This window comes from Pongo abelii, chromosome 2, assembly GCF_028885655.2.
Source record: "Pongo abelii isolate AG06213 chromosome 2, NHGRI_mPonAbe1-v2.0_pri, whole genome shotgun sequence".
Lineage (NCBI taxonomy): Eukaryota > Metazoa > Chordata > Mammalia > Primates > Hominidae > Pongo > Pongo abelii.
Window position 1 is genome coordinate 100,201,529 of NC_085928.1, and position 22,933 is coordinate 100,224,461.

At 47.1% G+C, this 22,933-nt stretch overlaps 1 protein-coding gene across 1 annotated transcript in view; it reads right to left on the reverse strand.

Moving 5' to 3' along the window:
- CACNA2D3 (calcium voltage-gated channel auxiliary subunit alpha2delta 3) overlaps positions 1-20,718 on the reverse strand; it is a 939,714-nt gene extending 918,996 nt beyond the window's left edge. The window contains 2 exon segments of the mRNA XM_054552049.2: positions 19,836-19,917; positions 20,597-20,718. Coding sequence (XP_054408024.1) covers positions 19,836-19,917; positions 20,597-20,718 — 204 coding nt within the window.
- Positions 20,719-22,933: the final 2,215 nt, after the last annotated feature.

The following is a 22,933-nucleotide window of genomic DNA, read 5'->3' on the forward strand; positions in this document are numbered from 1 at the left end:
TAATGGGATAGCAGTTTGTTGTTACTTGCTTTTTTATTTATCCATTATTTCCAAAATTTTTCATAGTGAACAGGCAATGCTTTATAATTTTAAAAGCTCCAAGTTGATCATAGTTATTATTTCTTCCCAGCGGTCATCCAGCATTTATACATGAACACAAGGAAATTCTTGTCTCTAGCACTTCTGAAGCCCATGAAATCATACAAAGAATCCATACCTGCAATAATGAACTCAGCATTTGTGTTGAGGGGAAGCCACTTACATGACAACTGGCCTGGGAGCTTCTTCAATCCTGGGAAGACAAGCAACTAGGACAAAAGAATTTGGCCAGAACCAAGCAGTTGTTGCAGGTATAACCAGTGTGTGCCTTAGCCTTGCTACCTACTTCCGGTGATGGGAACAAATTCTGGAGCAAAGAAACCTAATCACAGCCTGCTTTTCACTGTACTTGGAGGACCAGTGTTAGCTAGTTACTCCTTATCACTCAGGATTGTTGTACTTGTGCACACTCAGGGAGAGGGATGGCTTATTCCTGTCCCTAACTAGCACAATCATTTTCACAGATACAACTCCACAAATGCAGCCCATGAGAAAAAGGAAGTATAGTATAGTGGTTACAGACACAGACACTGGAGTCAAAATGCCCAGTGTGGAATCCTGGCTCTACTGCCTCCTAGCCAAGTAGCTTTGGGAAAGCTAATTATCATACTCCATGCCTCAGCTTCTTCATCAGTTAAATATGGACGGTAATAGAGTAGCTTGCTCACAGGGTTGTGAGGATTTAGTGAGGTAATATGTCTCAGGTATTCTGAATGCTATCTGGGCTTACGTTAAATGTTCAACAAGTAGTAGTGTATCATCATCATTATCATCACCATCATCATCATCACCATCATCAGGCTTTGCCCTAAGGAGCCATGAGGAAAACAAAGATGAGAAAAGGGCCTCGAAACACTTGTGGAGCTGAGGAAAGGGCCAAAGGATAGTATACAACAGTAATTAGAAATCAAGGACAGCTATAATGAATAAAGTGAGGTACAAAGAGGAGGAGGTTGGAAAAGGCTTCCTGAAGGCAGTAGCAACTGAGAGCCCAGCACTGAGCCCCTGGCATAGCAGGAACTGAAAAGCTCTTTGCTGAACTAAAGAATCAGGCCAGGAAGATTGAGAATTTAACAAGCTGCTATAGTGGCAAGGGAGGGAGTTTGGGGCAGCAGAAACAAGAGAACGAAGGGCCAAGAAGAAAGTACAGGATAAGTCCCTGAACTGACACAAGGAGGAGCAGTGAGGGTGAGGCTGGGCCAAAACAGGAAAGGGTCACAGGAGCACAAAGGGTCCAGGGACCCCTCTTCCACCTTTCTGTCATAGTAATTCCTCATCCCTCTGGTCTTAGTAAAGAATCATGCCTTGGCAAGCCTCCTCTGAACCCAGACCAGAGCAGGTCTTCAGGTCATGAACTATCAGCATTCCTTCATGGAACTGCAAGCAGACTTGCATGCATTAGTCTAATTATTTGAGATATGCCTGATTCTCACATTAGATTGTAATCTCCACGAGGGTGCAACCTTATTTTGCTTGTTCTTATAATCCAAGAGCCGGCATGATACCTGGACAGAGTAGCAAGATGCAAAAATGTTTGTTGAATAAACGAATGAATGAATGAATGGATAAAATTATCAAATTCAGGTTGTTTTCTCATGCTTCTGCTGGGGACCAAGGCCGTAACCTTTTCTCTGGAGATGCTCTCCAGTTCCTCCCTACAAATGAAGTGGAGAAATGGAAAAAGAATGTGTTATTGATGTATTTTGACATCCTGGATTAAAAGCTGCTACACAAGAAGCAAAGTGTTAATAGCCATCATCTCTCAAATTTATACTGCACTATTCAAGGGCTGAGTTCAAGGACTTTTTAAAAAACAACACAAAGTGCTCTTCTTCACACTTCAGCCCCTCTGCCTCTCCTTCTCTTCCTCTCTTAACCCAGCATTCTTGCCCGCAAAACAGGACCTGAGAAAGCAGATGAGCAGTAAAGTTTCATAGCCCATTGCCTTGGGAAAATGAAGGTTTTGGACAGGTTGGTTGGGAGGTTTAAGTCACTATTGCAATAAACAAGGCAAAGATGATACATACACAGGGAGCTCAATGGGAAACACTTTCCCTTACTAAGTCCCAGAAAAAGCACTTTGAATGGAGCCTTGGGTATGAGCTGTTTCAACTTCCTAGAGGGACTCTGTGGTTAATTCAGCACATAAGAGCTTTCAGGGAACTTGTTTCCCCAAAAAGAGAAGGGTTACCAGTATGCCATTTCACCCAAGAATGAGAACTGATCACCTAAACAACCATGAGTCTACATCTAATATGACACATCTCAGGCATGCATGCACACGCACGCGCAGGCGCGCACACACACACACACACACACACAGAGGTTTCACCTGCAGATCACAGTGTTTCTCTTTGAAATTTAGGTAACACCACAGAGAGGCGCCAACGAGCCCCCACTAGCTTATAGTCATGGCTGAGGACCAGGCAGACCTCTGTTTTGTCTCTTTTGATCTCACTGACCTCTCTAAGCCCCAGTTTTCTCAGCCGGTAAAGTGTTCATTCATTCTCCACACTCACTCATTCATTTATTCCATAGATATTTTCTGACAGAGACTATTACAGGAGCCAAAAATCCGAAGGCAGTAGCAACTGAGAGCCCAGGACCAACCAAAGGTCTTGCTCTAGGGAACCAACATTCTCTGGATGAGGCATTACCATTGACATCAGAGGGTGGGTGTGCAACTCAGAGAGGTGATGTGACTTGCCTAAGGCCACACAGCTAATAAGTGGTGGCATTGATCTGTGAACCCAGGGCTGTCTGAACATGAAGCCTGGACTCCCAACTGCATTTGCGTTTGCCTCTTCCTCTGCTAGCGGTCACCTTAGTTGGTCCCAAGTGTTAGCACTGGGCTATGCAATGTGAAAGGCCCAGATAGAGGAAATTTGGGAGTGGCATGCCTGGCAGCAATGGAGAGGAAATGTGAGAGAAAGTGGGGAGAGTGGAAGAGGGCAGTGTGAGAAGCCCAGGGAGAACAGTGGTCTTCAGAACACCTGGTATTTTGCTGAGCACTGGAGAACCTACAGTGTTTTTGCATCTCTGTTATAGTGGCTGCCTCCTCCTTAGAGCACCCACTGCATCCGGTATTTGTTACTGTGCCTGCTGGACAAATATTTGTTTTCACATCTCCTTCTCTGACCACCGGTCATCTTTTTGAGGCCAGGAATGATGGCATGCCAGGACCTGGCCCAAGGAGATGTCTCACCTTTGACGCCAAAAATTAAAATAATTGTTGCTGCCCACTCATTGAATTCCTACGACTGCCAGACACTGAGATAAAGTTTATATTCATGATCCAATTTAATCCTCCTAACAGTCCAATGAAATACGGATCATTTAAGGAAGAGGAGAATGGGAAGTAGAGAAGCTAAGAAACTGCTTTAAGCCACGGGTGGAGCCAGGATTCGAACCCACGGCCAGCTTCCGGTTTCAGGAACCTCACCCCTCAGCTCCATTGCTTATGTCTGGCCCAAGCCGCCAGTGCTCCTGAGATGTGCATTTCCCCTAAGCCTCTCAGGTTACATCTCAGCCTTCCCTCCCCAGAGAGAACTCAGCTCTCCTCCCTGCCTCCAGCCTGGGCTGTGAACACACCACACTTGTTGAATGAATGCTGGCTTTTTTTTTATTTGGCAGTTTAAAGCAATTAACGTCATTTAGTCAGGCATGTTATTAAGTCAACATTCGAGGGAGGGTGGATCAGGGAAATGAATATACCAGGTTATATAAATACCAATTTACTCACTGTCTAAAATATCACAGAACTTCATCATATGTCAAATATTTTAGTCCCTTTTATTTTTGCCTTTTACATTCAAGGAAGACTCCATTCCCATACACAACTCTAAGAATGAGGCTGCGGTACAAGGGCTCCTGGGAGATAATGTCAGCAAAAATGCAGAGAAGAATTTGCCAAAATGCTATGTCATTTCTGCCTGCTCTGACATGAATGCGACTTTAGTCTTCTCTTGGCCATTCAGCTAAGTCTGCCTTGTCTGCCGAGCGTGGGCAGGCGTGAGTCTGCTGCGCCTGCTGGACAGCACCCCGAGGTGGGGACAGCAGCCCGTGCATGCCTCCCTCCACTCACAGAGACACCTGATGCAGACAGCTGCAGGGCAACAGGTGTGGGTGGGATGGGGGCACATTGGGACGAAGTGAAAAGAAGAAAGCCCAGAACCAAGTGCCACCCATCTCATGGTGGAACACACCGGGAAATGAGGTTGGATCTGCTGTCCTCTGGAACTGTGCTGTCCTCTGGAACTGTGCTGACCTTTGAGCTCTACTGCAGGCAAGCCCAGGGAGAAGCAGCGAGCTGTCCCAGATCCCCAAGCTCAGCAGTGTCAGGCCAGAACTAGAACCTGGACGTCCAGACCCCAGGCCAGACTCCTGCCCCCTCCAGCCCAGTGTCTCTCTGGTCCAGCCACATCCTGCCCAAATAACAAAAAGAAAAGGGATCGAAATACAGAAAACCAGATCCAGATGGCAAGAGGAGAAATCCTCAGGAGGAGGTGGAACAAGACAAAATTAATCTTCAGAAAACAAAAAACAAACACATGCAAATATAATAGTCACCTTTTCATCTAGGATGGTGGTCCTTCACCTGGCTCTTCCATCACTAGCTTTGTGATCTTGGGCTCAACTTCCCCAAATGCAGAATGAGGATGGAATATGACTCATGGGCTAGTTATGAGGATTAACTTCAAGGATGTCCTCATACACTCAATCAGTCACCAAACCCTGGTGACATCTCCTTGGGCCAGGTCCTGGCATCCCAAGAAGTACAAGCCATCATTTCTGGCCTCAAAACAATGACCCCTGGTCAGAGAAGGAGATGTGAAAACAAGTATTTGTCCAGCAAGTACAATAACAAACACCGGATGCAGTGGGTGCTTTAAGGAGGAGGCAGCCACTGTAACAGAAATGCAAAAACACTTCAGGTTCTCTAGGTGCTAGGCAAAATACCAGATGCTCTGAGGACCACCACTCACCCCAAGCTTCACAGACTGCCCTCTTCCACTCTCCTCGCTTTCTCTCGCATTTCCTCCCCATTGCTCCCCAGTATGCCATCTCCAAATTTCCTCTCTCTGGCCTTCCACATTGCATAGCCAGTGCTAACACTTGGAACCAACTAAAGTGGCTGCTGGCAAAGGAAGAGGCAAATGCAAATGCAGTTGAGAGTCCAGGCTTCATGTTCAGACAGCCCTGGATTCATAAATCGAGGCCACCACTTATTAGCTGCGTTGCCCTGGGCAAGTCACATCACCTCCGTGAACTCATGTCTTCCTCTGGAAAATGATGCCATCAGAGCACCTGTCCCATGGGATCGTTGCAGAGGTGAAATGAAATTTATACAGACAGCATAGCACTGTGACTGGCTGATAAGCATTAGCTATCACCACTGATTGTTATTACTGGGGACAACACAGCTTGGGTCTCAAAGATCACTGCTGCACCTCCCAGAATAAAACTGAACTTATAATTTACCCCGGTAACATTTAGAGCACGGGGTTTTAAAACACATTTATTACATTGTGAAATCAATTTATAGGTCAGAGTCAGCCTTCTAAAATGAACAGAACAGAAAACAGAGTAGAGTAGAATAGTGTAGAATAGAGTACAACAGAGTCCCATCTAGTCGACTTGCGTTGAATAGAATATAATAGAATAAAGTACAAAATACCAGTCTGCACTGCAAAGAATAAGGCTAAGTGATGTTTCATGAAACATGTTTCATATGTGAGGTTGTAACGGGTTGCAATGTAACATGTATTCTTTACTGTAAGCCACGGTTTAAGAAGTTTGAAAGGCACTGACTTAGAAAAAAACACAGTTTTGTGCCCAAAAGGCCCCTGACGGAGCAATTCTTACACCAGGGAGATTAGGAGCAGGCTTTTATAGGAAGCAGATGGCGTCTTTCAAACTGATGTTCACTAAACAATTTTCCGTTAAAGGGCTAGTAACCACAGGTCCCGGTAACCTATTTGGTAAGAAGAAAAGCCATTGGTGACAGGTCAACAAATTTCCCTCCATCTCACAAATTGGAGAATGGCCACTCAACTGTGCTTAGTGATTTCTAAATAAACTGCTTCAACAAGCAGATGTGTATGTGGGTACCTTTGGACTTAAAAGATAAAATGTCTGACTTGCTCTAAAGCCCTCATTTCTATGGCAGGGAAAATCTCCATTCATGCCACCCACATTGAGGAAGGCTATACCCTGTGCCAGCCCATGCTTCAGACCTGGCTCAGGGGAAGAGCAGCTCCAGCCTCTGGCCCCAACACAGACTTCACGCACAAGGATTTGTAAAAAATCACAGAGGGAAGATGTGCACAGGCCGGGAAAGAGGTGTACAGGCCAGCAATCAAGATGTGCATAGGCCAGAATGGAAGGGAGGGAATGACTGAATCTCTTTAGGGAAAGCCAGAAGCCTTCCCAGAGACAACATGTAAACAGTGTCTCTCAAAGCATGGTCCATGGACCACCAAATGAGAGTCACCTGAGATGTCTGTTCACATGCAGGTTCTGGGGCTCGGGACCAAGCTTACTGGGCCAGGGTCTCTTGGAGTAGGCTCCTGAAATAATGCATCTTAACAAGCTCCCCAGGTAACATTTCTGCAGGCTAAAGCCTGACATCCTGTAGAATTGAGGCTCAGAAGCCAGACAAGGACAGCAGGGTCGGCAGTGTAAACAGGGCAACGGTACGGGCATGGACACAGAGGCGTGACACAGCCGGATGTGTGCAGGGAACTCAAGCAGTGTGCCGTCACTGAAGCACTCAGGGTGAGGATGGGAAAGGTGGACGCAGCAAAGGGATTTGGGTGCCCAACATAGCTCTGCACACCTCATTGAGTATTCAATGGATGTTTGTTGAAGCAGGAAGAAGTGAGAAGGAAGAAAGAAAAGGATGTCCAACATTTAGATAAAGGCAAATGTATGCTTGGGAGTCTGTTAAGATTGCTAAAAATTCCCCTAAACCATGATATTCTACCCAAAAGAAAGCATTTGATCATCTGAACCTCAACTGAGGAAAAGGAGAAGGTTGGAGGCTTCAGGTTTCCAAAGAGGTTATTAGTGTTGAATAAACGCTTGACTAATTGTTCTGTCTCCTATCGGCTTCACTTATACAGATAATGTTAATAAGGGGAATGTTCCCTGATGACACACTGGGACCAAATATTTTGGCTGTTAAAAATAGATGCAGTGGAGGAACATTTTCTCTAGGTGAAATTCAGGCTCAAATGCAATTGAATCTGAGGAGAGTTCACAAACACACCCTTCCGCATAAACTAGAACAGATTTCCAGTGGAGATCAGCTGGGTAGCTTTGAAAGGCATGGGACAGGGAGCAGACAAGGCATGGGGCTCAGGGCTGCCTCCTCCTGTCGTCCAAGAAGCCCACGGTGGGACATGGAATCCTTCTCCCATCTGTGGCCTCAATATACTGGCCCAGGCCCAAGCCTGGTAGTCAGGACTCCAGCATTCAGGACCTGGCCCATTTCTGATTCACTGTGAGACCTGGGGCAGGCCACTGAGCCCCCACACACACTCACAGGTGGAGGGGCCGTTTCCCAAGACCTGCCCCCTCTCCGAAGTCCTCTCATCTCCTTCTAAATGAGTAGGTCAGGCTCAGGAGGAATGTGCAAGGTGGGCATCAGATCCTGCTCACTCAGGGCACACAGTGCTCTGCGTAGCAGAAGTCACAGCTCCACGGAGGAGTCACATCCCAGGGGGGCGCTGGAGGCAAGACTCCTCCAAAAGCCTCACAACACAATATTCGGTCCTGATATCTGAAGGAAGCAGAGGCTGGAGTGAAATGTCTTTTGGCAAAACTGCCCCCCATTAAATCCATATAATTCCCACTTCCCAGCAGCTGTCTCCCCTCATCTCCGGAGGTGCGTTGGTGCAGGCTGGGCCTGGGGAAGAGAGCAGACCATTGTGCCTGCAGGATGCAAATGCAAATAAAAACAACCCAAACTCACTTGATGACCACTCTTAAAGATTTCCTCCTGCGTGAAGATGCCTGACAGGCCCCATACAGGATGCAGCAGTGAGATCACCCAAGGAACGTTCTGTGGATGCTGCAGGTATGTTGCAGAGGGCAGCTTATGCAGCTCCCAGTAGCCTCCAAAGCACAGACTCAGAAATTCAGCCCCGGTGATATAAACAACAAATAAACAAATTAAAGAAGCAGCTCCCTGAGAAGGTGAGATCATAGCAAACACCACGCACACATCTTGATGCTGGCAGGGCCTCAACCCCATGTGAAAGCGAAGGGAACAGAAATTAAAATTCACATTTCTCCCTAATATCAGTGGTAATGTGGCGCTCGAGCGCTTTATGGAATTAGCTGCAGCAGCTTCCTAATTGCCTTTGCTGAGTTGCCTCCCCCAGTTTGATGGTGGCGGCTGTGACGGCCCCATCAGTCTCGCTTGGTGCTCCTCATGCACCCGCCCGGCACTGCGGTGCTCCCGCGGCAGCTGCTCAGCTTGGTACTGCAGAGGCGCCTGGACCCCTCAGCCCAACTGGATGCTTCTGGGGGAGACTCTACCATGCCTCCAGCATGCTCACCCAGATGGGCAGGGATGCTCCCAGAGGCAAGGAGGGGGTCGGCCAGCTAGGAGAACTGAAGACCAGCTTGTTCTGCTGTCTGGCAGTCCCTGCTGGCACTGCAAGGGTTGTGGGCAAGGGACCTGCCTGCAGGGCTTTGGGGCTGGACTGTTGTAGCTGGAAGGCAGCCCCCACTTTTTGCAGCATCCATGCCCGATGTTGGGACTCATAAAACCCTGGTGTTGGAGAGTAAATGGGGAAAGGGCTGTGAAGGACCTGGTGACCTGCCTGTGCTCTATGGTACTCTTATTTTCATCACTAGCATGCGCAAGGACAGGGAAAAGGTGGGCGGCTATTCCTCCCTTTGTTTATCTGTACCTTCGTGCTGGCCACATACAAACAACCCCTGAAGCCCACCCCATAGATCGCTCTGTGCTAAGTGCCGCAGGGGGACCCTCTCCAGGTCAGAAAGAGCAAGCACGCCCTGGGGAAATTTAAGGTCTAGTTTACCAGGCTTCTGCTCACCCCTCCCCGCTCACCACCAAAGAAGATAAGGGGTTCACAGGATATCACACAACCCAGAACCCCAGACCTGCCAGAGGCACAGAAGGCCCTGCAACAAGACTCATTCCAAGCAAAATAAAATCGATCCTGTGAGTCCAGGGCTGTGGCTTTCAAGCTAGCTGTCGATTGTACAGAAAAACAGAACTGTGGCTTTATCAAGAGAAAAAAAAATAAGCACCAATAAACACCTAAGAAAGACAAAGAATAGGAATAACAAAAACAGAGAAGCTAAAATTTACTGGGCACTTCCTGGGTGTACAGTTCTGTGCTAAGACTGTCACATGCCTCCGTACCTAATCCTCCCTATCATGAGCCCATTTTACAGGTAAGGAACTTGAGGCCCTGAACGCTAAGAATCCAGCCAGATCTCAAAGCCAGATCCATCTGGTCCCAGAGTTTGAGAGCCCACACTGGCTTTCCTACTCCATCACCCATTACCATAATGGGGAATACACAAAGGAAAACTTAGCCAAATTCAATTAGATTCTCAGAAAGGCATCTTAGGAGTCAGACCACATGAGGGGAGGGCTGACCCTCAAGGGCAACTAAAAGATAAGCAGCATCAGTTTATTATGACAAAAAGGGAGAAGTATAGAAAGCTAGAGGGCTCACCAACCCTCCTCTTATTCCAGCTCTTACCCCTTTATGTTCTGCATTATAAAAGCAAATGACAATGCCCAAGCAACAAGGCTAAGAATTCCACCAGGGACAATTTTAAGGGCAGGGAGAAGTTTCCACCAAACGCTCTGATGAGCCAATACCACACTAAGACCAATGCAAAGGATAAATGGTTGGTCCTAGAAATCCCCCAAATACCTTTCCTCTGACCCCACAACAGCCCAAGCACCTGAACTGGGATTCACATGATGCGGACTCAGAGTCTGCCTTTGCCATGTGGAGCCATGCAGCCTTGGGCAAAGTTACATCCTCTGTCTTAGATGTTGAAGACGTTTCTGCATCTCTAAAACTGATGCAGATGATAATAGATCTGACCTCAGGGGTTGCTATGAGAAATTAAATGATATATCATAAATAAAGCACACATCATAAAATACAAAAAACACCTGCATCATTATTATTATTACTGCTGAAAATCCCTTGTAGAGCTGAGTCGTAGGCAACTTTGATGGAGGTCTCAAAACAAGACCTCCAGATGGCTTAGCATTAACAACCCCTCAAGTGGACAAACTACTGTCTTTAGCAACCAACACTTGCTGGTATGTAGAAGCAACTCCTTGAGAATAATAATAACAATGACAACAGTCTACCTTTTCTATACACTTCCCATGAGTCACTTATTGCCAAGCATCCTGCATGCATCTTCTCATTTGGGCCTCTCAACTCACCCTAGAAGTTAGTACTATTGTGCCCATTTGAGATGTGCGAACACTGAGGCTCAGCAACTGACTTGTCAGGGTCATATGACCAGTCAGCAGTAGCATCTCCATTCAAACCCAGATTGTCGTCACTCAGATTCAGACTCTCAACTCTACACAGTTCTGCCTTCCCAAGACCAGCCACCTCTCTTAAAAGTAGATTTTTAAAAGTCAATCCTCTGATTTCTTTCCAAGTATATATATTTTTCCTATCATTCATAAAGCATTTGTTTCAAGCAAAAAACTGAAAACCTCACTGTTCAAGTAGAAAATCCAGCTATGGCTCTACAATTCCGAAATTCCCATTCTGGGAAATGTGTGCTGTTGGCTTTTTCAGAAGATTAGTGAGCTGTGAGCCCTCCTGCGAGGATTACATCTTACTTCAGGGCGACCAGGTGGCTCCTGATGTTCTGAAATACTAAAACTTGGCCACACACTCTGGAATTTTAAATTAGTTACCAGTATTTACTAACAAAGGGAAACAACCCATGCATATAAAACACACATACGCACGCACACAAACATCCTTTATTGGTTGCCAGATAATGATTTGTCTGAAGTGTGTTGTCTGAGTTGGTGTGCGAATTTCGTATTATAAAAGCAAATGACAATAGCATTCCAAAAGGGACCCAGGCCAAAGTCAAGAGGAAAGAATATCCAAACGTAGCATTACCATTCCAGAAGTCAAATGACTATTATTATGTCAGTGGGGCAAAAGCCTATGCCCATTGAGTTGTTTGTAGATGATGCAGTCATATTGCACTAATAGACATTTCACTAATAATGAAAACCAGTAGGAGGCTGAGAGTAAAGCTGGATGTTATGACTCGCGACTGAAGATTACCTGAATCCAGTGAATTTACTGTCTCCCACATCTATTGTTCTTTTTACAATATTGTTCCACCTCTGCCTCAAACAATACAATGGAAAAGCCATTATGGATGGCACATGTACAAAGAGTCAAACACCTGCCCTATATTTCCAACTTTCACCTTGCTTTGCAAATTATAGCACAACGTTACAGCAACAGCAAATTTTAGTCTTACAGCTGCCCACTTCTGCTGTGCAAAGGACAAGATTAGGAGGATTTGGGAAAGAAAGCAAAAAAAATCCACCTCCCAGGGGACATAATAAATGCATTTGTCATTGTGCCCCTGCCACATTAAACGTGCATAACATACACTGCCTTAATTTTATGAACTAATTATGGGATCAAAGTGACAAAAATTCCAAGTCTCTCTTGTTCATGAATAACGAAGTGGGACAGTATAAATGAGAGGATGGCCTGAGAACCAAGGCTTCCCATGTGCCACACATCGTCCTAAACAGCTGAAATGCTGCCCAAGGGGGCATCGGGATTAGAGGTTATCTGCAGCTGGCTTCTGAACAAGCTCCCACAGCAAGGGAAATGGCTGGGTATGCTGGGATCTCCTGTGGCATAAGGACCTCACTCTGGGCTGTGGGGCAGAAGTGGCAAGCCCAATTCCTTGGGTGATGGGCTTCTCTGGGCATCTCCCCCCATGCTCAGGGAGAAGGGAGCTGACCTCGAGGGGAAGGGTGCATATCTTGACAGAGGCCGCCGCCACTGCAGCCTTCCTCCTGCTCTGAAGTACTCTCATCAGGGGCCAGCTGGGGATCACCTGCCTACATGCCAATGCCTGGCACTCACCCATTCATGCACTCGCTCATTCACCAAGTACACATGTATGTATGCAGCCAGGCCCCACAGAAGCACAATGAAGATTACCTGAAGAGCTTGTATTTGTATATTGCAACTAGGAATGACAACAACAACTCACTGGCAGGAGCCAATGTGCCAGGCACAGTGCTAAGTACTTTGCATATTTTATTTCATTTAACCTTCATCACAGCCTACAAGATAGAAGGTACTGGTCTCCTTTCTCATTTAAGGGTATAGGTTCAGAAATGTTAAACTATAAGGCAACGCAGAAGAGGAAATGTCAGATCTGGGACTCAAATCCAAGCCCATCTGACTCCAAGGCTATGTCCTCTCAGCTGTTAACCCAGGCTTTAATTGTTTCTGAATTAATATCCCAGATGTTTCTCATTTAATCCTCCCAAACACCTGTGAGATCGAAAATACAGGTATTATGCACATTCTTTTCAAATACGAACTGAGGTCAAAAAGGATCACGCAAAGACAAGAAAATATAGCACTGTGACCAGATGTGTAGACCCTGCTCAGTCACCTTGGGGAGGCTGCTTCAGTTCTGCGAGCCTCGGCTTCGCAATCTGTAAAATGGGGTGAATTGTAGTCCCTGCCTCATTAGGTTGCTGGGAGAATTTACTGGGATGTCATATGTAAAGGGCTTATCACAGTACCTGGAATGCAGAAACTACAGCGTTGAGTGTTACCTGTTTTTACTATTAGATTAGGCAATTTGCCTGGGGCCACAGTGGAAATGCACACAGAAAAGATAAAAAGAGAGATGCCACTGCTTAAGGCCAATGACCCTTCCTTTAACAACACAGCATCTCCACAGATGTGAATCTTTGAAAATGCTCCAAGCTCTCGACCTGTTACTCATAAAATAAGAAAATGATTTCATTGGAGATGGAACAAAGGTGGGCAAAGGAAGCCTCCTAGACTGAATGGAGCTGAGAGGGTAAGCTATCCAGCAAGAAAGAGAGAAAGCCAAAACAAGGACAGCCTGTCCCACAGGAGGCTTGGCCAGGGCCCCGCAGTTGGTCTGAGGCTCTGCTGCCACATCCTGGAATTCTTAATAATTTTTTAACAAGGGATTCTGCATTTTGCACTGAGGACCACAAATTACATAGCCAGTTCTGATCTTAGCAAGTCCTCAGATTCCAACTGCCTACAAAATCCCAGACGCTGAACAAATCCATGCCTGTTGGACTGGCGTGACTCAGTTCTGTCCTACTGCCCTGGTTCATTCTCTCAAGTCAGCCTCTCTAACACCCAAGAGGACAAGAACAGTCTTCCCCATCAGCAAGCATTATCTGGCACGTTCTGTGATGAGCAGCATCCATTTTTATTGGCACAGGCACGCGCACATACACACATTTAATAAGTATTATGGTATTGGCATGTGCAGGCCCCAAATATCGACTGGCAGTTGTTTCACCTAAAACGGAAAACTCGAGGTCTGTTTTGTGAACCCACAGAATTTATAGCCTTGCCCACCTTGTCTGTCCAGATCATTTACATGCATAACAGCCTTTTTAACCTTGGGAGGGTACTGTTTTCCATTAACAGGTGCCAAGATAAATACTCTGAAGTGCACAAAGTGAAGGAACAGCCATCCATTTCTGCGAAAAGATAATGCTTTCCTTTCCAATATGGCCTTGAAATGTGCACTAATAGTTTGGTTTCTGAGTTGTTTATTTTCATAATGTTGATTTGGGGTAACTGGGAAGCTATGCAACATACAAATTTAATACACGTTATAAATTTAATGCCTTAAACAGCCTTGGAATGAGCACCCAATGAGTGTTGTTCAAAGCAAATGGAAGTTGAAATGTTTACCATTTATTAGAAATGAACTGGACTCTTTTCAAATATGTATTTGTAAAAAATAATTCCCTTCTGAAAAGTAGACGTGCTAGCCATGCACACAGAAATCCCCTAAAACACATCAGCTATACAAATGCCTAATCTGCCAAGGGTGAGTTGTAAGTACAGGCCAAAGTACTGGGCTGTCAAGGGGCCTTAGAGTCTGGCTTTACCTTATAGAACAACCACTTCACACAGAGTCTGTTGGTCACTAAATACTTAGTAAAATCACAAAAAATCAAGCATCCTCCTCTTCCTCATATCATTTTCTTCCTTTAAAGGAGAAGCAAAATTTTGTTTAATGGACCAAAGAGGGCTGATAAGGATTCTGTCAGTTTTACCAGAAGCCTGGCATTAGGAACTTTTCCTTTCACTGAATGATACACAAAAGCTTCACTGCAGTCACTCGAGATGAAACCTAGGCTGTTATGTCTCTTGTATAAAAATTACATTTAAAGGGGAAAAAAATCTCATATGCTGATTCATAGGCTGGCATTTTATAACATCTATTTCATTTTTTTTCTCAGTTTTGGCCACAGCAAACCTCTAAGTCAAATCACAGTGTCTCAGGGAACACACAATCTGCTAATATTCCCTGTGTAGAAGATGCTGTGGTCTCAACCCGAAGACTGTACCAACAAGCACTGTGACTACAAAAGATGGAGGGACCCGTGAAGTAGCTGCTGCTCACGTCTGACAGAGGAGATGTGCTGGGGTGAAGAAAAAGCCCAGTTGTTGGCATCAGAGCATCTATGATGGTAAATCAGGATTCATGACAGGCCTGAAATAAAGACTCCTTCGTGAAAATGTACACTTCTTTAGGTAGGCCCAACACACCAAACCAAGGATTGATCAATGTAAGTGGGAACCCTAAACACCAAGCAGAGATCAATCCAAGGCTGATGAAGGCTAGAATCCCAAACCTGCACCTCCAAGAATATGTGCTTCAAACTTTAGGGAAATGAAACACCTGGAAGGGCCACAGGTGCCGGGGGTGATGGTTTCTCATTTCTTTTACTTTTGCTCATACTGACATATGGCTATCTCTCTATCAAAAACTGGAAACAATAACTGTGTCAGCTCAGGCCCAATGGATTTCAGAATTATCGGGTGGTTTGGTATTCATGTGTTTGCCTAAAAATTGCACTAGTGTTAGAATTAATTAATTAAAATCAGCATGAGATCACCATGCTAATCAATCAAAATTATAACCACATGGGAATTAAAAATTTGAAGTTTGCCTCCAACCAGAAAACCATGCCTGTATTTTCATTTTCCCTTAATTTTGAGTAGCATCTGTCGGTCTCCTGAGCAACACATGCCGCAGCAGTTCCTAATGGGAGAAAAGGCAAAGTAGAAATGTATCTGGCAGAAAAGAAATTTTAAGGAGAAACAAAATAAGGAAAGGAAAAGAAAAAAAAATGAGCAAAAAAGGCTCAGACCGAAAGTTAGCAAGTAACTCTACAAGTGCAATGAGCTGTATGCATAAGAGGCACAAACTGAATGCTCACTGGTTTGCCCTGCTCTGCTACTGTCTGGGTGATTGTGTTAATGAGACCAATAAACTGCCCTGAACGATTAAAAACTGTCATTTCATAGATTTCAAGTTTTTAAAAATAACCCGCTAAGGAAAAGTCCAGTATTTGAAGTAATGCTATGAATTAAAGCATCCGCAGCATAGGTTGAATGCATTTATCATTCAGGATGGCAAGTAACTGTGTTTATTCAACAAAAAATGTTAGCAAAACAGCGCCTCCCCCACAAGAGCAATCTGAAGAGTGCCAGGCTTCCCACGAGCAGCACGGCACTGCTACCTAATTCCTGATAAGTGAATACACCTATTCAATTATTTAAAAGTCCATCGATTTCCACATTGATGAAAAGTCATAATTATAAAAATGGCTTAAAGCGCCAACCTTTTACTTTGCTGACTCTGTCCTGTGGAAAGAGATATCAACTTTATATATTAAAGCTGCCCTCTCAATAAATAGCTGATAATGCAAAAAACGGATTGTGCATTTCAAGATGTGTGTGTTTGGTAAGTGCTCCATGAGGCGTCCAAGGTAAATGTCAATTCTTTTCCAGAGTTACTGGCAGAGACACACATTACCTGTATTTCCATTGTGTATATATCATCATGATTCTGGAAAATGTAACTGGAACCCTTCATTCCTGTGAACATTGGTTCCCCAAATGCAGGTCTAAATAGAATGAAAAACCCAGCTCCTATCCAATTCTCCCTGAGGAGGATGAAATGAGAATCAGCCAGTTATGCCTTTGATTGTGATTGTTAGAGGTGTGGAGACTGAGTTTAACAGCCTAGGTTCCCGGACCTACTAGAATGCTTCTCACTGAATCCCAAAATACAGCGGTAATGAAACTATGCCTCCCCAAAAGAACCAAACAAAGTCCATTCTTTGGGGAAAATGAAGCAAGATAGAGGCAGCTGAATACTGACTGGCATGGATATATCAAATCGGAAACTTAATTAAAAGTTGAAGTGAATGGAAACCCCTGCAGTATCTGCCAGCTTAGCAAGGCAGCACACAGGCATACAGCGGCGAACCAGCACGGTCCCTCCAGGGGCCTGCTATTCTCTCACAGCATCTAAAACCCCTCAAGATGAACCAGCGCCCACAGACAAGTCCCACAATCTTCCATTCTGTACTGAAAACAAACAAATTTCCTAAAAGATGGCTTACTGCATTTTATAAAATCAAAACTATCCTATTTCTAACCTAACAGGTTGCTATTCCTGTGCTCAGTAAAGACAAAAGAAAAAAATATAGGGGATATCTGGCATTGAATACCTAATATATTATAATAGGCTAAAGTGGCAAAACCCATGGTATTAAACATACAAACAACTGATAAAATACTCTTATTTCTGAAGCCATAACAACAAGGTAACTTGCTAAATGTTTGTGTTTACATTGATGAAGTCAGTAACAGTACTGCTACCTCAAATTATATCACCTAATAAAAACATGTTACCAAAATGGCAGTTTTCCCAGTCTCTAAACACCTTAAAATAGATGCATGGCCAATTATTATTTAACTTATATTCACAATAACTACTTTGTAAAGTGTATGTTTTACTGCAAAAATGACTAAACTTCCATTCTGAAAATGAACACACTACACATTGATTTACAACATGAAGTGTCAATTAGTGAAACTACATAAAATACATAAAATTATATGGTGGTATACAGCATACCATACTTAACTGAAAATCAAGTTTAAAAATCCATGCCTTAAAAAGAGCAATTACACTCTATTATACAACATAGTATTGTCATCTTTGAGTCCCCTTAATACAGTGTTAATGCATTTTCCAGCCGAATTTTCTAACTCATTTTGAAAGCATCTTAATTGTTAAGGACACAGTGATATGATGGCAGGGTGCACAGAGTTCTGACTTAGAGGAGTAATTCCTCATGCAAATGGCCAGAAACTTGAAAATTAGCAAAAGAGAAGCAATTATCCCCTTGTTTTTCCAAACGATGTTATGTCTCCTACACTCTGAGCACTCAGACCTACTCCCATTCATACTCTGAACTCTCTAAACAAATGTTCTTTGCTAATTTTAAAAATACAGAAGCATTTGCGGGGATAGTGGACCAAAACAGCCAAAAGATAGCTGAAAAATGCTCCCTAAGTTGTCTAACATGCTCCCCCATCACTTATGAAAGTCCCTGCCAAGTAACCCAAAGCCGTGAGTATTTCAGGACCCCCAGAGCAGACGATTCCAAACCAAGGACTAGGGTGGACACCCACCCTGGAACGCAATGCCAAGCAACACCTCACCTTTCCCTCACATCAGATTACAAAATGCCACGCAGCAGCAAGAAATGATAACAAAGCTATAAACAGCTGGAAATAATTACACAATTGTCAAGCTGCAAACACGACAAAAGCAAAGCAAGGCTAGTGAATTCAATGTCAGAAAGGATGCTGATGAGAAGGTAAGAGAAGCATTTCAGCTTTTTCCAATTTGCTGTTATAGAGTAGCAAATAATAGGGTTGATGGAGTTTTGTGCAGTGTGTGTGTGTGTGTGTGTGTGTGTGTAACTTCAAAGAGAAAGAAAAAAACATATTTTATGTGTTCCTAGAAAATGTGAGATAAAAGATATTAAAGCACAACCAAAAAATATTAACAGGCTCTGAAGGGATTCTTTTAGAGTTGCTACAACTACAACTTGCAGATGAGAAATACTTCTTTAAAGTTATACAAAATGTTATCTTCTTTAAAAAGCATAAGAAAAATATACATGCAAGGCTACAGTCCAGAATTCATCACATCAAACATCTGACAAGTGGGCAAAGTACCAAAGCAGAAGATAGACTGGTCCAGATTAAAAGAATACTAGAGAAAGAGGCAATTCCTATGCAATTCCTGTAAGTGCCGAGGTGGGCCACAGGTATCTAAATTCTCATCTTCCACAAGGGCATTTCGTAGCCTCAACTGTTTACCAACTGCCTATAATTCAAGAACACCTTCCCAAACAACAGTGTTGAGCAATCTTTCAATGAATAAGGTTTCAATGAATAAGGCTATTGGCGATTTTTAAACCATAATAACTTTTGTCATTCCATGGTGGGCCAACGCTTTATTACGATATTTGGATTTCATGTGGCAAACTGTTTCGTATACTGTCCCCAAAAATGCTACTCTCTGAAGGGGAATGCCATAAATAAAATACGTACTTGGTTACCAGGCAGCATGCATAACACATATGGTACATTGGCCCAAAAATCATATTTTAAAATGTTTAAAAGTTAACTTAACAATTTAAGCTGGTTGTACCCATTTTCAGAGAATTAGTCCCTAAAGGCCAATTTTATTTTCTATCATCAAGAGAATATTTTGATTAATCCTGTTGATCTGCTAACTTGAAATTCTTTGAACCCCTCTAATCTCTCCTCCCCGACCCATTTTTTTTTTCTTTATTTCCTGAAGGGGAGAACGAAGGACCATTTATCTCACAATGTAATTTTAAGCTTATGCTTAAAATGCTGCCTGTTTGAATTAAAATTGATGCAGCTTCTGATAAGAACCTAATAATCAATTCTCCATTCTCATTACTCTCCAGAATTACATGGATGCAGACCCATTTCTTAAGTTTGTGGACTACTCTCATAGGTTATTACCCGGCAGTGCAGCTGAGTGGAAAGATAACCACATTCATTCTCCTTATCTGTAATGATGTAATGCATCCTAGCCCTGGGTCTAGATGATTGGGGAATAATGGGATTGTACAACTGCAGGGATGACAAACAATAGTGCAGCGTCTTTCTCTGATACACTGAACCCCACGCCTCCAACGCAAGGTGAAAGGCATCACAAAATATGCACTGAGTCTGCCCCTTGGATGAAGTTAGCATTTTTTGGCCCGAGGAGCATCTGCTCTGGCACTGAAACAGCAATACCGACACGGAGACGAGAGCCATGCAAAAACACTCAGTTTCCGAGCCCCAGCCAGGACAGTGCGAGTGAGTATCCTGCTTTTCTTTGTGTTTAGAATCAAGTGTCATCTAAAAATAACCGGTTGGTAGGAAGAAGTCACTGCACAGTACAATGCCAAGAAACCCGGGGATCAGAGACTCCTCCGATAACTGATGCTGCTCGGGGCTCACGTTTGTTTGGAAAACTAAATCTGCCTCCATTTTCTGTGCCGGAAAAATCATCGCTTCCTGCCACCACAGAAACCTTACCTTTTGCAGAAGCTGGGAACCGGAGTACTTAGCAGCAATGGATTTTATCTCCCCACCAAAAGCCGAGGCCCAGAGCTTCACCCTACAGGGAGAAGGGGCACAGGAAGAAATGTAACACCCGTGTCACAGTCAACACGCACGCACACGCACACGCACACATGGGACTATGGCTGAAGGAGCAGGGCGATGTAACATGTTTTAAAAGACGAAAAGATAGAAAAAGCGCCTTGGTAGAAACTGCCAGCACCAAAACTGCAAAGCGCAGCGCGGGAGGGGGCCCGAGGGGGGTCGCGGAGTTAAGAATGCGCAAAGTCTCCCAGGCTCTCTAAAAAGACCACTGAGTTTCATTCGAACCACTACCCCAGGACTCGACCCCCCAAACTGGGCATCACCTGGCAAATAGCAGTCAGAAGAAATCCACCCATCCCCCCATCCCAAAAAAAGAAGTGGGGCGGCAGTAGAGCAAAGAGGGGGGAAATTCAGCGGCCCATGGAAGTTGGATTCGGTAACCAGGCTCCAAAGTTGGTGCCGTCACTTGAGGTGAGCCTCTCCAGATCTCACTCGCCAACCTGCGGGCAGGGGCCAGAGCATCCCACCCCGGCCTCGCCGCCCGACGCGGGTCCCGAAAGGCAGGTGCGAGCGGCGAGGCCGACGCCCGCGGCGGGTCCTGCCCAGCCGCACCTGCAGGCGCCCAAACTTGGGCACAGTGGGTTGCAGGCGGCAGGGTCCCCTCCCTGGGCGGCGCAGGAGCCGGCACTTACACGGAGAGCGGTATCTGCTGCTCCGAGCGCACCACGTCCCCCAGCGCGGCGTAGAGAAGCGCGGCGGCGAGAAGCGCCGAGGCCCCCCGGGACGCGCGGCGCGGCGAGCCCGGCCCGGCCATGCTGGGCTCCCTCCGACGCGCCCGCTGCGGCGGCGACGAGAGCGGCCGCGGGGAGCTGCGCGGAGCGGGCGGTGGGCGAGCGCGCGGGGCTGCCTGCTCCGCTCCGCGCCGCCCCGCCTGCCTCTCGCGCGCCCGGCTCACTTGGGGAGCAGAAAAAGGAGCGGGTGGGGGGGGCGGGGAGGGCGGAGAGGCGGAGGGAGGGAGGAGAGGTGGGGAGGGAGGCGGGCGGGGGAGGAGAGAGCGAGACGCGCCTCTAGCAGCGGCAGCCGCCCGGCCCCGCCTCGGCGGCCCCGGGGAGTCCGGCGGGCCGCGGCGGGAGGGCGGCGGGGCGGGAGGCGCCGCGCGGGCGGGGACTCGCAAACTCCAGTGTCCTTGGCCGCGGCGGAGCGCGCCCTGCCCCACCCGGGCTACTGCGGCCGCTGAGTTCTTTACAACTCCGCAGTCCGCCACCGCGGGCGCGACTCTCAGGCTGACCCCGGGCCGGGGCGACCCTAGCCAGGGTGGGGGTTGGGGGCGCGGGAGGGAGGCCGAGGGCAGGGCGCGGCGCTCCGCACTTTGCGGCCGGCTGCTACCGCTCCGCCCCTGGGCCGGGCGGGGTCGGGGACCGCGGAGCCTAAAGGGGGCGCGCCCTCCGCCCCCGCCGCGCGATTCTCCTGCGGGAAGGGAGCTGGGGAAGCAGAAATCTCAGAAAGGAGCACGGGCTCAAGGCGGCAGGCGGGATCGCACGCGGGGCGGAGCGGGCTGGGGATGGGACTGGGTGGGAGCTCGGGGCTCTGGCTAGGGCAGCGCTGCGTGACCGCCCGCAGCTGCTCCTCCGGCCGCGGCGCCCGACAGAGGAAAGCGCGGAGGGCGGTGCTGCCACCACGGCGCGGGCGCACCAGCGCGGGGCTCCCGGCATCCGGCCGCAGCGCAGCGGCCCCCTGCGTGCCCGACCCAGGCCCCGGGGCTCCCCAGCGGCCGCTGCCCTCGGAGTCCGCCCGGCTGCGGCGACTGGTGGGGACCGGGATGTCAGGGTTGAGAGAGGAAGCCAACGCGGCGCCGAGTCGATCCTGACCGGGGGACACCCTGGATTTCGGGATAAAAGATTTCTCCGAGCCTGGGGGATTGCCTGCTCCCCACTCCGGCGCCCACCGCACTGGGCAGGAGGCAGTGAGCGCCGGAGGAGGCGCCTTCTTCCCGCCCTCTGGGGCGAGGAGAAAGGAAGCCGGAGAAGCCCCTGCGCGTCCTGGGAACCAGGCTTCTCGTCGCTGCCCCCACCCCGGCACCCAGCTTGCAGAACCCCTCTCCCTCGTGCGAGGTCTGGGGTGTGATTGGGAACTTTGTGGAGCCCTCGCGCAGGCTGGCGGTAAAGACCGACCGGAGTGAGGCTGAGTCATCCTTGCCCGGCCAAGCGCAACTCCGGTGACCCCAGCAGGGAGTGCGCGCCTAACGTCGCCGGGGCTCCCGGCGCACCAGACGCCTGGGTTCATATTTGCATGCCTTTCTGCAACCGGGGCTTTGCTTTCTGCCCCGTCACCCGCCCTCGGCCTCAGCACCCTCAGGTTGCAGGGAAGTGAGTAAGGGCGGGCTCCAGCTTCCGCCAGGTGGTGCCCGGCTAGGATCCAGGCCGGCTCTCCTTTCCAGCAGTCCGTGGAAAAAGTTACCCCTGCAGATGTTGGGCTTGATCTCAGAGTTGGCAGCGAGGGAGAAGGACTGCTACTGAGAGGCTCTTAGTGCTTTTCCCGAGTGCGGGCAGACCCGAGCTCCCCTGGGCTCTGGCAGGTCGCGCTCCCACCTTGGGGGGCAACGCAAGGAACAGGCCCCTCTCCAGAAGCGCCAGGTGCGCCCCGCCTACGGGCAGTGTCTACAGCCTCTACGGATGACTAACCGGTTATAATGAATTCTCCGTTTCTGTGCATACCCTCCGCCTGAGGAAGCGTGCCAGCCCTTTCCAAACCGAGCCAAGCGCGGCCTGACCCCCGAGGCAAGGGGTCCCAGGAGTTGGACCCTCAAATTGGGGGTTAGGAGAAAATGTGTTTTCCTATCAGAACGCGGGATCGTTCTTCCTAAATGAAAGCATAGTGAATGAACCAGTGAGTGAGTGCATGCTAGCTCTTAGTAAGACCGTCCGTTTCCTACATGGTATCTATATGATGACGCCCTTCATGCCTTCACTCATTCAGGTAGTCAGTAACTGTCAATCAGCTTCTATTGATAGGTACAGTAGGACATGCTG